This window comes from Anastrepha ludens, chromosome 2 (genome assembly GCF_028408465.1).
Source record: "Anastrepha ludens isolate Willacy chromosome 2, idAnaLude1.1, whole genome shotgun sequence".
NCBI classification, from domain to species: Eukaryota; Metazoa; Arthropoda; class Insecta; order Diptera; family Tephritidae; genus Anastrepha; species Anastrepha ludens.
This window is the reverse complement of record NC_071498.1, coordinates 372961-390552: the sequence shown is the minus strand read 5'-3', so window position 1 is coordinate 390552 and position 17592 is coordinate 372961. Positions and strand designations below refer to the sequence as shown.

The 17592-nt window shown below is 40.0% G+C and overlaps 2 protein-coding genes across 2 annotated transcripts in view; one reads left to right on the top strand and one right to left on the bottom strand.

Annotated features, from left to right (window-relative positions):
- LOC128861298 (uncharacterized) overlaps nucleotides 1-17592 on the bottom strand; it is a 59278-nt gene that overhangs the window by 24081 nt on the left and 17605 nt on the right. The gene's annotated exons all lie outside the window — the stretch shown is intronic.
- Nucleotides 6504-7394, top strand: LOC128861061 (uncharacterized). The gene has a single exon (XM_054098954.1). It carries the CDS (start codon nucleotides 6504-6506, stop codon nucleotides 7392-7394), a length of 891 nt encoding a protein of 296 aa, XP_053954929.1.

Sequence of the window (17592 nt, the reverse complement as noted above, 5' to 3'; positions counted from 1 at the left end):
TATTGACTGTTGTCCAATTAACTGGATTTTTAAATGTTTCAGTTTTTCTTTTCTGGTGGCAGAATTTAACGGGAATGCCTTCTCAAAATTCGAATGTACAGTTTTATGATGCCTCTCAATATTTCCTTGCCTTCTTACTACTGCTTGCCATAATGTTTCGAACTCTAACCCAACCGCTGCACGCAGAACGTTGATAATGCCGTTCAGTATTAAACTGAACGCAATGTCGACGTGCATTGCGTATATATAAAGCCAAAAAATTCTCGAACACGCTAATCGGTTCCTGCCGATCCTAGAACGGAGACGCGACTTCGCGTCGTGTTTGTCGGCGCGAAATCGCTTACCGCAGTGTTGCCGCTGTTTATCTATTTATTATGAAAATTTCTGAAATTTGCTCATACTGGTATGATTTTCAGACTTTTGGATTTTTTGCAACGTGAGCAGCGCGAGCTACCAGAATTGCCTTTGCGAGCTACCGGTAGCTCGCGATCGACGGGTTGGCGACCACTGGTCTAGTCACTAGTAGTGGTGGCAAACTATCGATAGTCGGCACCATCGATAGTGGGCGATAGTATTTTAGTCACTATCGATAGTGAACGATAGTATTTTTTCTCACCATCGATAGTGCCGATAGACTTTCAATAGTATCGATTGCGTTCAATAAAAATTAAATGTAGAGTACAGAAAAAAACATTTACAAAAATTTAATTAATCCAAGTATTTTTATTTAAAAAAATTAGCATATCTGCATTTTTTTCTTTTATGCGGCTCCTTTTTTCAGTTATAACTAAACCGGCCTTACTGAAAACTCTTTCCGATTCAGTTGATGTGGCCGGTATACATGAATATTTTGAAGCCAACTTCTTTAAAGGAAAAAAATCATTTTCAATTACCTACAAATAAAAAAAATTCATTATACATATTATTTTTTTTTTAATTCATAATTTTAGTTTCTTCTTCTTAATTGGCGCGATAACCGCTTACGCGATTTTGGCCGAGATTAACAAAGCGCGCCAGTCGTTTCTTTCTCGTGCTAACCGGCGCCAATTGGACACACCAAGTGAAGCCAAGTCCTTCTCCACCTGATCTTTCCAACGCAGAGGAGGCCTTCCTCTTCCTCTGCTACCACCAGCTGGTACCGCATCGAATACTTTCAAAGCCGGAGCGTTTGTATCCATTCGGACGACATGACCCAGCCAACGAAGCCGCTGGATCTTTATTCGCTGCGCTATGCCTATGTCGTCGTAAAGCTCATACAGCTCATCGTTCCATCGTCTGCGATATTCGCCGTTGCCAACGTGCAAAGGTCCAAAAATCTTACGCAGAATCTTTCTCTCGAACACTCCAAGCGTCGCTTCATCGGATGTTGTCATCGTCCAAGCTTCTGCGCCATACGTTAGGACGGGCATGATGAGAGTCTTGTAGAGTGTTAATTTTGTTCGTCGAGAGAGGACTTTACTGCTCAATTGCCTACTTAGTCCAAAGTAGCACTTGTTGGCAAGCGAGATTCTACGTTGGATTTCAAGGCTGACATTGTTATCGGTGTTAATGCTGGTTCCTAAATACACGAAGTCTTTTACGACCTCAAAATTATAACTGTCAACAGTGACGTGGGTGCCGATACGCGAGTGCGCCGACTGTTTGTTTGAAGACAGGAGGTACTTCGTTTTGTCCTCGTTCACCACCAAACCCATTCGCTTTGCCTCTTTATCCAGTTTGGAGAAGGCAGAACTAACAGCGCGGTTGTTAAGGCCGATGATGTCAATATCATCGGCATACGCCAGCAATTGTACGCTCTTATAAAATATTGTGCCTGAGCGATTAAGTTCTGCGGCTCGTACGATGCTCTCCAACATCAGGTTAAAGAAGTCACACGACAGCGAGTCACCCTGTCTGAAACCTCGTTTGGTATCAAACGGCTCGGAGAGGTCCTTCCCAATTCTGACGGCGCTGCTGGTGTTGAGCAACGTCATCTTACATAGCCGTATTAGTTTTGCGGGGATACCAAATTCAGACATAGCGGCATACAGGTAACTCCTTTCCGTACTGTCGAATGCAGCTTTGAAGTCGACGAAAAGATGGTGTGTGTCGATTCTCCTTTCATGGGTCTTTTCCAAGATTTGGCGTATTGTGAATATTTCGTCGATGGTAGACTTTCCAGGTCTGAAGCCACACTGATAAGGTCCAATCAGTTGGTTGACGGTGGGCTTCAGCCTTTCACACAATACGCTCGCTAGAACCTTATAGGCGATATTTAGAAGACTAATCCCGCGGTAATTGGCACAAATTGCAGGATCGCCCTTCTTATGGATTGGGCAGAGCACACTTAAATTCCAATCGGCAGGCATGCTTTCATCCGACCATATTCTGCATAGGAGCTGATGCATGCACCTTACCAGCTCCTCGCCGCCATGTTTGAATAGCTCAGCCGGCAGTCCGTCGGCGCCCGCGGCTTTGTTGTTCTTTAGCCGTGATATTGCTATTCTCACCTCGTCATGGTCGGGTAACGGAACGACAATTCCGTCGTCAACGATTGGGGTATCGGGATCTTCACATTCTCTATGACATGCGCAGCTGTCACCGTTTAACAGGTTCGAGAAGTGTTCCCTCCATAATTTAAGATTGCTCTGTACGTCAGTCACCAGATCGCCGTCTTTGTTCTTACAGGACAACGCCCCGGTCTTAAAACCTTCTGTAAGCCGCCGAACTTTCTGGTAAAATTTTCGGGCGTTGTTCCTATTGGCCAGCATCTCAAGCTCCTCGCACTCACGTATTTCGGCCTCTCGTTTCTTCTGTCGGATAATACGTCTCTCTTCCTTTTTTAGCTCTCTGTAGCGATCCCACATGGCTCGCGTTGCGCCCGATCGCAGCGTGGCTCTATAGGCGGCATCTTTTCTTTCGGCGGCAGCATGACATTCCTCGTCGTACCAATTGTTTTTTCGGGCTCGCCGGAATCCGATTTCTTCTTCGGCGGCGGTACGTAGGGAACGAGAAATGTTGCTCCATTGCTCATGCATGCCGGTGTGTTGGGCAGTGCTCTCCGAGAGCAGGAGTGAGAGTCGAGTGGCGAATCTTCTGGCTGTCTGTTGTGATTGCAGCTTTTCGGTGTCGAACATTCTTTGCGTAGGTAGATGTACGTTTTTTGCTGCACAGAGGCGTGTGCGCAGTTTGGCTGCAACAAGGTAATGATCCGAGTCGATGTTGGGTCCTCGGATCGTACGTACATCTAATACACTAGAAGCGTGTCTTCCATCTATCACAACATGATCGATCTGGTTTCGCGTTTTTCGATCTGGAGACAGCCAGGTAGCTTGGTGAATCTTCTTATGCTGGAATCTGGTGCTGCAGACTACCATGTTTCGGGCCCCGGCGAAGTCGATCAGCCTCTGTCCGTTACCGGATGTTTCGTTGTGCAGGCTGAATTTTCCGACTGTGGGACCAAAAATTCCCTCCTTGCCCACCCTGGCGTTGAAGTCGCCAAGCACGTTTACCTTCCAATTTTAGTTTACCTTCCAAAAATCTAAAGGATTTGAATCTTCTGCCGTATTTTCTCTTTCTAAATATTGACACCTGAGAATGATGGCATCCGCTTTCTTCGACTTTATTTTCTCCGCATTTTGCTTCTCTATAAATGCGAAAAGAGAAACACTTTTTGGTGGTGCATTATTAGTTGAAGATAGCGGTTCATTTTCGAGAAGACTCATAACTTCATTATCTAAGCGAATGGTTGCTTGTTCTGCGTTGCTGCTAGAAATAAATCCTTCACGCTTGAACCGAGGGTCGAGAAGTGACCCCAATCGTGGAGCAGTTCGTGTTTCATATTGAAGCATTCGCTTTCTCAGTCCTTCAATTAAGTTTTCGCATAGAGTTATGGCTTCAATTGTTTCTATTTGGCATTTAATTTCATACATCCTTTGATACAGGCCATACACAATGGGTATTATCAAAGACAAGGTGACATTGTTCCCACAGCAAGTTTTTGTAGCTTCATTGAAAGGACGAAGCAGATTTTCTATTTCGCGTACACAATTTTTTTCATCAGCAGAAAGAGGTGGAGGAGCTTTACCTATGCTAAAAGAACAATAGCGGCAGCATCGTGTAAAGTTAACAATCTCTCTAGCATATTATATGTGCTGTTCCATCTTGTGGGCATATCCTGAATCAATTTCAATGGTGTTGGTGTATTTTGCGCTTCTTTCAATTTTTCAGTCGCAATAGAACTGCATTTGAAAAAGTGTACAATATTTTTACATTTTGTTATAATAGGCTTCAAATATCCATCCTCCGCCTTCAGCATCAAAGCGTCGTGCACAGCGAGATTTAAAGTATGTGCAACGCAAGGTAAGTGTGCAATTTTCAATATATCACATGCGTTTAACATTGATTTTGCGTTGTCAGTAACGATGCAGATAACCTTATTAAAAATGTTCCACTTTTTTAGCACATCAGAAACTGTATTTGCAATGTTTTGTGCATTGTGGTTCAAAACGTCATTTAATTTTTTTGTTTGCAGTACAGCATTCTTCAACACAAACGATTCTTCGATAAAATGACATGTCAATGTTATAAATGCTTCATTTGCGGCAGACGTCCAAAGATCCGTAGTGATTGCCACATGCTCAACTGCATTCAAATGTTCTTGAAGTTTGATTTTTTTTTCGTCATACATATTCTTCACAAAAACATTTTTCAATGTATTTTTGGACGGCAACACATATCTGGGATCCAAGACTTTGACGAAGTTGCGGAAACTAGTATCCTCAACTAGATTAAATGGTTGCATTCCTTCACCAATCAAACTTGCTAGTGCAACGTCAATGTCAGCTTTTCTTTGAGAAGAGCTATCATATTCTATAGCCCTTTTAAAAAAAGAACTCACTGACCGAGAACTTGTGCGACAGCTTGACGAAGTTGTTGAAAACTCATCTTCGTCTTTTTCAATATTTGGATGCATCCTTTTTAAGTGGTCTCTTAAATTTGTAGTGTTGCCACTAGTCTTGTACTCACGAGCACATCTAACACATTTTGCCAGTTTTTTGTCATCCGACTTATTAAAATATTTCCATACCTTTGCAAATATAAAATAGTTAAATGTGTTATATAAGAATTAAGAATTCACTCACTGAAGATATTTTAATACGTGCTTTTTTGCCACCACGTTCTTCTTCGCTTTCCGAAGAACACACGCATTCGACTGCATTTTCTTTTGCTCCTATTAAAAGTAATAAAATCAATCTTCACACGGCTTAATAGATATATTTTCACCAAATAGATTATTACCTTTTCCGTTTATTGTTATAAACTTGTCCATTTTGAAAATTTCTTTTAAGCAAAAATAATATTACAAGTAAAAGTGAAAATAACTAACGCGCCAAACAAAGAATAGTGATGGTAAATTTTCACAGCTGGATAAAGTAAAAAACTTCGATAGTATTTTTTCGATAGTTAAGGACCATCGATAGTAACGATAGTGGTACCCCATCGATACTATCGATAGTGCCATCGATAGTTTGCCACCACTAGTCACTAGCGCACTTTGCATTTTATATTAGTATTGAACTAGAAAATTTTCGCAAATTATCACAATACATTGTACTTATATACACACATACATACATACATACATATGTATTTAGCGAACAAGTATTCAACAGTAAAACATATACTAGTATTATGTCCAAAACAAAAACGCACTACGACAAAGGAATATAATGTGTGGGGCATGCCTGTAATTGCATGTACGCACTGTACAACGTGTTGATACAAAAAGGCAGCGTGTATATGTTGCTTTAGTATTTTTGTTCCTCGCGTTCGTGCAGGTTCTCTGGTGCAGGTTGATAGAGTTAGTGGAAGTTTGATTGTATTCGATAGCAGTTGGTTGTTTGGTTGGTGCTATTTATCGTTCGCAGCTAAAAGAGACATTTCTATCATTTATTAATATTTGATTGTGTAATAAATATTTGCCTGTACATACACTTAAAATTTGCCTATAATAATAAATAAAAATATTCATTGGAAAAATCCAAATTGGTGACCCCGAACAAAGAACATTTTCATAAAAAAGTGTTTTCCGAGAAAATTGTGGACATTTCTAATACGGCGAGCGTGCATCGACCATAACCTAAATTTCACCTGCACCGGCATACTAACATAACCGCACATTCCACCACGTGTAACCAACGCTTGTGGTACTACACCAAACTTCGGAACTTAACGACGAAATTTAACGCAAACATTTAAAAGGAGTTTTTATTGATGCAACGCGGTTGGTAGGAATTACCTTCCGCATTTAACTCACAATTCTATTCAACCATACAAACAATTGAACTATTAATGCAACTTTAAAACGTAATTCAACGCGCAAATACAACATTTTGGGTGCAATATTTTTTCGAATGAGAATATCATCAAACAACGAGAAACCTTAACTTCGACCAAGAGAGCAAATACCAATCGAGGTTTTGGAAGCCATTCAAGGGAACCTACAATCAATATTTACCAGAATGATCCAAGGAGACTGCACACCTGGAACCTCATCAGGAGCCTCTCAACGGCAACTACAACAAGAATTTCGCGAAAATGTGAGTACCTTCACCGATCAACCTTTACAAAGTAGTCATATTGCGGTTAAGCCACCCGTTTTCTTGAAAAGTAGCCCTCATATATTTTTCATTCAAATAGAGACGTCTTTTCGACGCGCTAACATTTCTCGCGATGATACAAAATACGACCACGTGGTCGGCGCATTAGACGCGCAAATTCTCGAACTGGTCAGTGATTTTCTTCGCAATCCTCCCGAAACGGACAAATACGAGTGTCTCAAAAATAGAGTTATCGCGGAATTCGCGAACTCCGAATCGAAAAAAATTCGAAAGTTACTTAATGACGTTGAGCTTGGTGACCGTAAACCATCTCAGCTTTTGCGCCACATGCGTGACCTGGCCGGAAGCTCAGTTTCGGAAACAATTTTAAAAAGCTGGTGGATTGAAAGATTGCCTGTTACACTTCGAGCTTGCTTAATAATTGGTGATGAAGATTTAGACATATGCGCCAAACGCGCCGATACGATCATGGACTTTGTTGGATCCACATCCTCACAAGTCATGGCAGTGAAAGCTGGTGCCAGTACACCACATAAAAATGAACAATTTGAGGAAATCCTCAACAATATTAAAGCTTTGACACAGTCAGTTGCTAATTTGGCAACCCAGTTGACCACCCCCGGTGATCGTTCACGGTCACGATCACGAAGTGGCAACAACCAGAATGCACGTTCAAGCTCCGGCGACAACGGTAATGCCAAACCGTTTTGCCGATACCACTACAAGTTCGGTGGCGCAACACTCAAATGTGTTCCCCCGTGCAAATTTAACGATAAAAGGCCGGAAAACTAAAAGCCGCTTCCTTAGGGACGACAGACGAAGCGGAAGTCATGACCAGTCGTCGATTGTTCATTACGGACAAAAACACCTGCAGGAATTTTCTCATTGACACTGGCTCCGATATCTCAATTCTACCTCGTATTTTCGGTAACAAATCGGCCGGCCCGTCCTCATATCGTTTATTTGCCGCAAACGGTACTCCCATTAAGACTTTCGGCCGACATCAGCTTAGCCTGAACATTGGCCTCAGGCGCAATTTCACGTGGCCATTCATAATTGCCGATGTAGATAAGCCAATCATCGGCATAGATTTTTTACATTACTACGGTCTCATTATTGATGTTAAAAAGCGCAAAATTATTGACGAAAAAACCCAACTGGTGGTTAAATGCATTCCATTATGACTCCATATGAACGTTTATCCACCATCAATGTCGGGAATAACAATATGGCTGATCTCATTAGCGAATTCAAGGCTCTGACGCTTCCACCGATTTTTAGCAATACGGATTTAGTCCCATCTCATGACATTACTCATCAAATCATTACCACGGGTCTGCCCATATTTTCGGCAGCACGTCGTCTCAACCCGGAGCGACTTAAAATTGCCAAAACTGAATTCGAAGCCATGCTCAATGCTGGCATCTGCAGTCCAAGCAAAAGTGCATGGGCAAGTCCATTACACATGGTTCCCAAAAAAGATGGGCGCTGGCGATTCTGCGGTGACTATCGGCGTCTCAATGCCATTACAGTACCAGATCGCTATCCCTTGCCTCATATCCATGACTTTACACAAAAGTTTGCTGGATGCAAAATTTTCTCGATCATTGATTTGGTTAGTGCTTACAACCAAATTCCAATTGAAAGGGCTGACAAGGAAAAAACCATACCCATAATCACCCCATTTGGCCTATATGAATTTAACGTCATGACATTCGGTCTCAGAAATGATTCTCAAACATTCCAAAGGTTCATGAACAAGCTGTTCATGAATTTGGATTTCGTTTTCGTCTACATAGACGATATTTGCGTGGCTTCGGTTAACGAAACCGAACACCGGAAGCATCTTCGCATAGTTTTCGAGAGATTAAGCGCTCAAAATTTGAAGATTAATCTCGCCAAATGCACCCTCGGCCAGCCCGAAATAATTTTTCTCGGCCACACGATTACGGCAGATGGTGTCGCCCTCCTAAAGCCAAACCGAGGCCATTTGTCAGTTCAAAAAGCCGACAGTAGCTCATGAGTTGCGCCGTTTCTTGGCACTCCTCAATTATTATCGTCGTTTTTTGGCTAACGCTGCTTACACGCAGGGTAAACTACAATCTCTCATTGTCGGTAATACAAAAAAAGACAGAACGCCACTGATCTGGACTGAAGAGGCGTCCCAGGCGTTTGAACAATGCAAGTCTGATCTGGCTAAGGCCACCTTTGCCGAATGCCCAACTGATTTTAAATGTTGATGCCAGCAATTTTCCGGTTGGTGCAGTTTTACAACAGCGAGTGGGTAATGATTTACAACCCCTAAGTTTTTTTCCCAAACGAATGTCTGAGACCCAAAAGAAATACAGTACCTACGATCGTGAATTATTGGCAATCTACTTGGCTGTCAAGCATAATAGATACATGATGGAGGGTCGTGAATGCATCATTCTCACCGACCACAAGTCCATTACGTTTGCTTTCAAGCAAAAACCGGAAAAAGCTTCGCCCAGATAGTTAAGACATCTTGACTTGATTGGCCAATATTGCACAGACATCCGGTACATATCGGTCAAAGATAACGTTGTGGCAGACGCTCTATCAAGAATCGATTCCATTTCCAAAAGCGAAATTGGCCATCGTGATATCGCTCAGTTGCAAAGCAATGATGAGGAGCTGACATCATTGTTGAGTCCAGATTCCAACGCTCATATCAAGCTTCACAAAATCACAATTCATGATTCCGAGTTACCCCTATTTTGCGACATTTCCCAGGAGAGGGTTCGCCCTTTCATTCCACAAGCTTTACGAAAACAAATTTTCAATCTGGTACATAATGTTTGTCATCCCGGCAAACATGCTACCAGCAAGCTTATCACAGAACGCTATTTCTGGCCAGACATGAAAAAAGACGCTACGCGTTGGACAAGTCAATGTCTCGATTGCCAAAAAAGTAAAATTTCTCTACATAATCGAGCAACTCTTGCTGAGTTTGAAATTCCTGACGGTAGATTTCACCATGTCAACATCGATTTGATTGGTCCTCTGCCGGTCTCAAATGGTTTCCGTTATTGTCTCACTTGCATTGACAGATTCTCCCGATGGCCCACGGCCGTTCCACTGCAGGATATGTCGGCGGAGGCTGTCGCAAATGCCCTCTTAAACGGATGGATCTCTCACGTTATCACGACGGATCAAGGTAGGCAGTTTGAATCCGCTTTGTTCAGGGAATTATCAAAAATTCTTGGATTCAAACACAATCACACGACTGCGTATCATCCACAAGCGAATGGCATGATCGACCGTTTTCACCGCACGCTTAAAGCTGCGATCATGTGCAAAATCGATGCCAGTTGGTTCAATTCACTTCCTCTCATTATGCTTGGCCTCCGCGCTTCACACAAACCAGATTTAAACGCCTCGCCGGCCGAGCTCGTTTACGGTACAACCTTGCGTCTCCCCGGTGATTTTTTTGAGTATTCCAAAACCTGAGTATTCGAACGAATTCGTGAGCGGATTGAGGAGTACCATTAAGCAGTTACGTCCGATCGCGTCGTCCAACCATGCCAATATTAAAGGCTACATTCAGAGTGAGCTTGCCAACTGCACTCACGTTTTCTTACGCGACGATTCAGTTCGCAAATCGTTAAAACGTCCCTATGACGGGCCTTACAAAATCATTAAACGTGGGGATAAGACCCTTGACATTGACATTCGAGGCAGATCGGTGACGGTAACCACAGATAGAGTCAAAGCTGCATGCTTATACTCAAATTTTATTAACCAAAATTTACCTCCTAGTATTAATAGAAATCAAGAGGCTCAACCAACAATTACTCATAAGCAAAATGTACAGCCATTAGATTTAAGTTACGAAAAACAATCTATTAGTAATAAGAATGGGGATGCCACACATCCAATGGCCACCAAAACCACTCGCGCTGGCAGACAGATTGTAAGACCACAGCGCTTCGTTTCTTTTGTATCGTGATCGGTTGATCACTGGTGGGGGAGTGATGTGGGGCATTGCCTGTAATTGCATGTACGCACTGTACAACGTGTTGATATAAAAAGGCAGCGTGTATACGTTGCTTTAGTATTTTTGTTCCTCGCGTTCGTGCAGGTTGATAGAGTTAGTGGAAATTTGATTGTATTCGATAGCAGTTGGTTGTTTGGTTGGTGCTATTTATCGTTCGCAGCTAAAAGAGACATTTCTATCATTTATTAATATTTGATTGTGTAATAAATATTTGCTTGTACATACACATAAAATTTGCCTATAATAATAAATAAAAATATTCATTGGAAAAATCCAAAAATGTTTACAAAACAACCATTGAGAATGGCTGAATAATTTTCAAACGGCTGACACGTGACACATCAAACAGATGATCAGTTAAGAAAATTGTTAAAAATGGGAAACATACAAGCGGTGAATGTTTGTAATTACAGGTATGTACAATATATGTATGTACAATGAATGTATGAATGGTAATGATCAAATAAGAGCGTGTTTTCTTTTCTCGTAATAATGGCGCATTCATCACGCCCTGCGCCAGACCTATGAAATTATCGTTTTCTTTTCTCAAACTATTATTTTTTGGCATTTTGTGAGGATAAGCCTTGTTCAGCTCATTTTTGTTCATCGTTCATAAGTGTCACAAGCTCGTCAAGAATTTAAGAAAAAAAAACCAATTAGAAAGCATGTCAATAAAATGAAAGAAGCTAAAAGTACGTTGACATATGAACTAACTATATTAGCAATAAATCCTCAAAATTAATCTACCCGTTCACATATGGCAGATTACCTGCAAAATTGTCAATCAGCTGTCAATACTGTTCTGAAAGGTTTTTCTTCATAGAAATTATTTTGGTGAATATTTCGGTGTTTTTGGTTTGTCTAACTATTACTAATGATATGAAGAAAAGACAAGAAGAAGGAATAGCTAATTTAATTGCGCAATTGGCTACTAGTAATAAACAGTTGGAGGAAATCCGTAAACGCATGCGAATTTCGATATTACATTTTATAATAAGTAATAAATGGACAAAGCGTGTATGGAAATACAATTTTTTCTATTATATGAATGCATAATTAATAATACCTATCAACAATTTTATTACAATTATGTATGTCTACAAACTTATTTTCTTTGCCGGCGTCCATTGTATTTAGTTTTTAGTTTGACGTTTCTTTTTACACTCGTAAAAATAATTATCTACAACACAGAAAATACAGGGTCGTATGTAAAAAAGTATGGTAATAGTCGAAGATTATTTTATAATCTCAGATTTCTGGAGAGAAAATTTGTATGGGCAATTTCGCTTTTTAATTAAGGATTGGGTGTTAAGCTCGAAAAATTAGATAATCTACTTATATGTGACCGTATTATAAGCAAGGCTACTACAGCATGAAGGAATCGAGATGGATGTAAACATACATAAATATAAAAATGCTCATAATGATGGGAGGAGTCGATATAGCCTTATAAATATATCCGTCGTGCGTGCGCGCAATAACTTGAGGAAAAATTTAACATTTAAATGAAACTTAGTGCACATATTATATGCTCGTATATATATATACATATATATGTATATATAATTGGCGCTTACACCCTTTTTGGGGGTTTGGCCGAGCCAATTTGTGGTGTGCGTCTTGATGTTGTTCCACAAATGGAGGGACTTGCAGTTTTAAGCCGATTCCGAACGGCAGATATTTTTTATGGCAGAAATACACTCGGAGGTTTGTCATTGCCTGCCGAGGGGCGACCGCTATTAGAGACAACTTTTTCCTCGTTTTGTATCTCTCCGAAATTCGAATGGCAGTCACGCACCAACCCATTCGGCTACGGCGGCCACCGCACATATGGAGGTATTATTAACTGCCGTAGGTTGGTATTGAAAATAGGTGAAATCGGTCAATAACCACGTCCAACTCTTATTCGAAAAAGTACAAGTGATAAATATTTCTTTAAATATTGCTGAATGGAGATTCAATCGGGAAGTTATGAAAATCAGAGGGAGAGAACTCAACTAAATACATCATATTTTTAGAATAGTCAATATCTTAAAATAAGTTTTAAAATATTCAAACGCTGTATAGCCTTTCTTTCTTGAAGCGTCCGTTTTGGTGTATCAGCCGTTGCAAATCGTATGTTTTTGTTACCCAACTCGCCAGTCTGTCATTTAACCTGCGGGTGTTAAAAATACCCAATTTTTCATGCCACAGCTGAAAATGTTTCTGCATAGCCTTTGCGTCATTGCTAAAGATGGCGCAAACATCACAACTAACAAACCAAGCCAAATCCTGTAGCCCATACTTACATATGTATGTTAGCCTCGCCTAGACAGCTTTAGTCAACGTCACTGTAAACATCCCAACACCTACGCCAGTGGGCTCACTCGCATTTAATGAAATCAATATTTTACAGTTGGGAAATGTTTGGTGTAACTATTTATGTTTGCATGTAGACATATCAACTAATTTATAAGTATTTAATACATACTTCCAAATAAATATTTGCTCGAAATTCTTATATTCGCACGTTGAGTGTTTTGGCTATCGTTCTACCAAGAAGATACCGATAATTCCCTTTTTCTCTTTTCATATAGTAGAAAGGCGACATCAATTGGTTGAGTTCGAAAGTAACTTAAAGTAGCATAGGGGTGTGCCAAGTAAATGGTGGGCAGAGTCGGTTGAATTTGTGGTTAAGTTGGATCTATTATTTTCCGGGCTCATTTAATGATATCGTAAATAAAATGTATGTATGCTACTGAAATTGGATGCGGAAATTTAAAAGTAATAATTGAGGTCATTTTATCGAAATGGGATAGTCATAGCGAAATCAAGCAGGCTGGAATTGGATAGTGAATTATAGTCTCAAAGTGCGTGAATAGTGCAGCAGTAGAAAATTTAGTCTTATAGTTTCCCCATAAAAGTGGCAAAAATTGCTAAGATTTCTTTGCGGAACATTAAGGCTTATCCAAGTCGAACTGGGCAGTCGATACCATTAACTGACCTTCTTTTTTCTAGAGGTTATAAATTAATTAGCTTTAGCCGAAAATTATAAGATGGAAGAAGGGTCTCAAATCCTGGGGAACGGAATGCCTGCTTAAGAAATATTTTTTGAATGCGCTCAATTCTATTCATGGAAATTAATGCACTCCGTGCACGAAACACCTATTGATAGAAAAAGTTAGTTTCTAATAGCGGTTGCCCCTCGGCAGGCAGTGGCAAACCCCTGAGTGTATTTCTGCTATGAAAAAGTTGCTCATAAAATACCATTTGCCTTTCGGATGCGGCTTAAAGTTGTAGGTGGCTCTATTTGTGGAATAACATTAAGACGCACACCACAAATAAGAGAAGAAGCTCGGCCAAACACCCAATAAAGAATGTAAGCGCCAATTATATATATATATATATATATACTTAGCCCTTCCATAGGTTCTGTTACAAGTTGAGTCCGTTCGAGATATGAAACTATAATACTTTTTTAATGAATCATGTAAATATATTATATATTTAATTAATCATGTTAATATTAAAGAACAAAAATTTAATTTTCATTCGATATGTCCGTCATTTGCTTTTACACAAACCTTCTAACGATTAGGCTATTCAGCTATTGCAGCACACACGAGCTCGAGCCAAAGATTGTTTGAAACTATCCAAAATTCTGAGGTCTTCGATGGACTCAGATCTGGACTTCCAGACGGTCAATCTTCTTCGGCTATGAGCCCAGAAATATTGTTTTTTAGCCACTTCCGTGTGGTTTTCTCTTTTGGGCTGGAGCGGAATCTACTACTTCACTACGCCTTCTAAGACATCCCTCTGGTATACTTTTGCCCCGGTCTTAATCCCTTTTTCGCAAAAATGAAAAGATGTAACGCCTTCACAAGACACTCCGCACCAAACCATTACGGAGGCTGGGGGTGCCCTCGCTGAAGCCTTGGCACAATATATTTTACGTCTTTAGAAGTTTTACAATAGCATACATAGATTTTGTCGTTTCGTCTTTTAAAAACTTCTTCAACAGCGAAAATTTTCTCATCTGTGAAAAGAATAAGCTGCTTGCATCTGTCGAATCTAATTTTGTTCAAGCGTGTTGTCAAAAGATGACCAGTTGAGTGCTAGATGTAGAGATCATCTCTAATTAGTCTCGATATGGATCTGGTCGATACATTCATTTCACAGGACATGATTTCCTACTTTCTAAGGGGACTTCCGCGAATTCGTTCTCTACCGGCTTTTATGGCTGCACTGGTTCGAACTACGGGAGGAAGACCACTTCTTTTTCTGTCTGTCACTTCAGTCGTTTGGCAAAAACGATTGATCGTGCGGTAAACAAACATTTTCGATATATTAAGTTTTTTCGGCAATTCGTAAATCTCACTTGCACTTTTACCACTCTTATGTAATGCAATCACTTCAATGTGATTTTCCTTAGCTCCTCACTCCATTGTTAACAAGCGAAATTTGCCACGAAACTGAGTATAATTTATGAGTAGACAATGCATACGAACAAAAGAAAAAATACCAGAACTTTTTTCTGCGAATTTGTTCCCGTCGTATGCATTGAAAAATTTGTCACAGAATTTTGATAGCCAGGCGGCGATTTATTTTTTGGCTATTTTTGAATATATGGTAAAGCTGGTCATATCAGTTCGGCGAGTAGTCATGCGGTGGACTTTATAAAATTCAACTAACTCCCTTAGCGTTATATGACGTTTTCACGAATCGTTCAAGACCGGGTGCGGCATCTTAATTTTTGTCGCCCAGGCGGCTTAAGATTCAATCAATAAAAATAACCATTCAACTCAAATACTTTGCTACAGAGTGTGCCCACATTCATATACACATATAATTACATATGTATGCACAATACTTATGTGTATTTAACTCACAAGTTGTTACTCGGCACCGTCACTGGGCTGAATTCAATTATTCTTGTGACAATGGTATCGTTATTTCGTTATTGGCGTCGATTGGCTGCGATGCTTATTAACACATTAGTTTTATTGGAATTCAGAACCGTGTATCGCAGATATTACATACATTAGTATGCACAAATATATACAGTGCACTCGCGATAACTCGAACTAATTAAAACAGGCGCTGTTCGATTTATCGAATTTGTTCGACTTATCAATTGAGTGTGCTATGTTAAAAAAACAGTCATCGATATCGATTTTTCGATCGATTGTTGAAAATGGAAGCCAGTAGAAAATTTCTGTAGTATAGTTTCGTTATACGAATTACATTTTGGTCCATTGGCTGGATCAATGGTGTCACATTCGGCGGCATAAACATAGTTAAAATTAAACCATCCTCGGACTTTAATTCGATTTCGTTGGGATGTGATGGGGCATTATCAATTAGAAGAAGAGCCTTCTCAGGTAGTCCCCATCTTTCAAATTTTTTCTTACCTAAATATTAAAGTCATTTAACTTGGTTAAAAAAATTGTTTTAATGAATCTGGATTTTACCTGCGGCACGAACGAATTATGAAACCAGTCTTTGAAAATCGCCGAAGTCATCCAGGCTGATTTGGAATTTTTGTACTCCACCGGACAGTTAAAATTTTTGAAAACACGAGGATTTCTTGCTTTGTCAATAACGAGAAGTTTAAGCTTATGGTTGCCGGTAGCGTTAGTGCAAGCCATAAATTGCCTTATCTTTCTTTTTTATAAGACTTATGGTGGACTTGGCTACCCCATATTCCTTCGCTAGAGAAGTAACACTACGTCCACGTTTAATTTTGTTAAGGACTTCAGCCCTCTCTTTTAATGTTAAACACTTCAACCTTTTACGATCCATTACTCACGTGCACTGATATACTACAAATGACAAATTTAAAGCAATTTGGTCAATGCAAGATGTTGTTCCCAGAAAACTAACGGGATATTAACGCCGAAATATTCATATGGACAATACACTAGTATACATATAATTTATATACATATACTATTACATATGTATCTATATACAAAATGTACATGTTTGAAAAGAATGTGTGTACAAATAAATTTGTTTTTTTGTTCGAGTTATAGCGCTTTTTTATTGTTCGAGTTACAAAGAAGTCAATAGGGGAAAAAATGTGTTCGAGTTAGCACGTCGTTCGACTTAGCGGCTATTCGAGTTACCGCGAGTGCACTGTAAATGCTTATATTCCCACCACTGCCCTTTGCTAGATTATCCTGAAGTAAAAAGCTAACTACTCGGCAAACATTCTGGAGATATTTCGTGAGCAGGTATTTGATGGAAGAAGCCATACTCACTCACTCTCGAACTAAGTAACTAAAATTGCAAACAGACGAATTAGGATGAAATGAGGATTATACAATATAACTCTGGTTTCTCTTGAGTTGACTAGTTCGTTAAATGGTAAAATGCTGATGTATAGGCCGACAATTGACATCGCTATGTTAAAAAAACCTACATTTGTTAGGTTATATAGCTCCATCTCCTATTTGTGGTGTGCGTCTTGATGTTGTTCCACAAATGGAGGGACCTACAGTTTAAAGCCGGCTCCAAACAGCAGATATTTTTTATGAAGGGCTTTGTCATGGCAGAAATACACTCGGAGGTTTGCCATTGCGGTCGTTATTGGGGGCCATTGGGGCGATCGCTATTAGAAACAACTTTTTTTCATTTTGTTGTTTCACCGAGATTCGAACCTACGTTCTCTCTGAATTCCGAACGGTAATCACGCACCAACCCATTCAGCTACGGCGGCCGCCTGTTACTATTGGTAGTAAGAAAGTTCGGCACGGTGCATCACAATGCTCTATGACCCTTAGTGTGCCCCATAGTGGACAACCTAACCTTTACCAACATAGTTCAGAATACGTTGGTTTGACGGCAGAGAATTTACTGAGTAATTTCTAAAAACGCAATGCTTACTCGAATATTAAAATTCCTTAAAATTATCGAGTTGCTTTATATATATTTTATTTGAATTGTGGACCCGTGCACACTAACGCATTATGGTATTCTTTATTTTGCCCG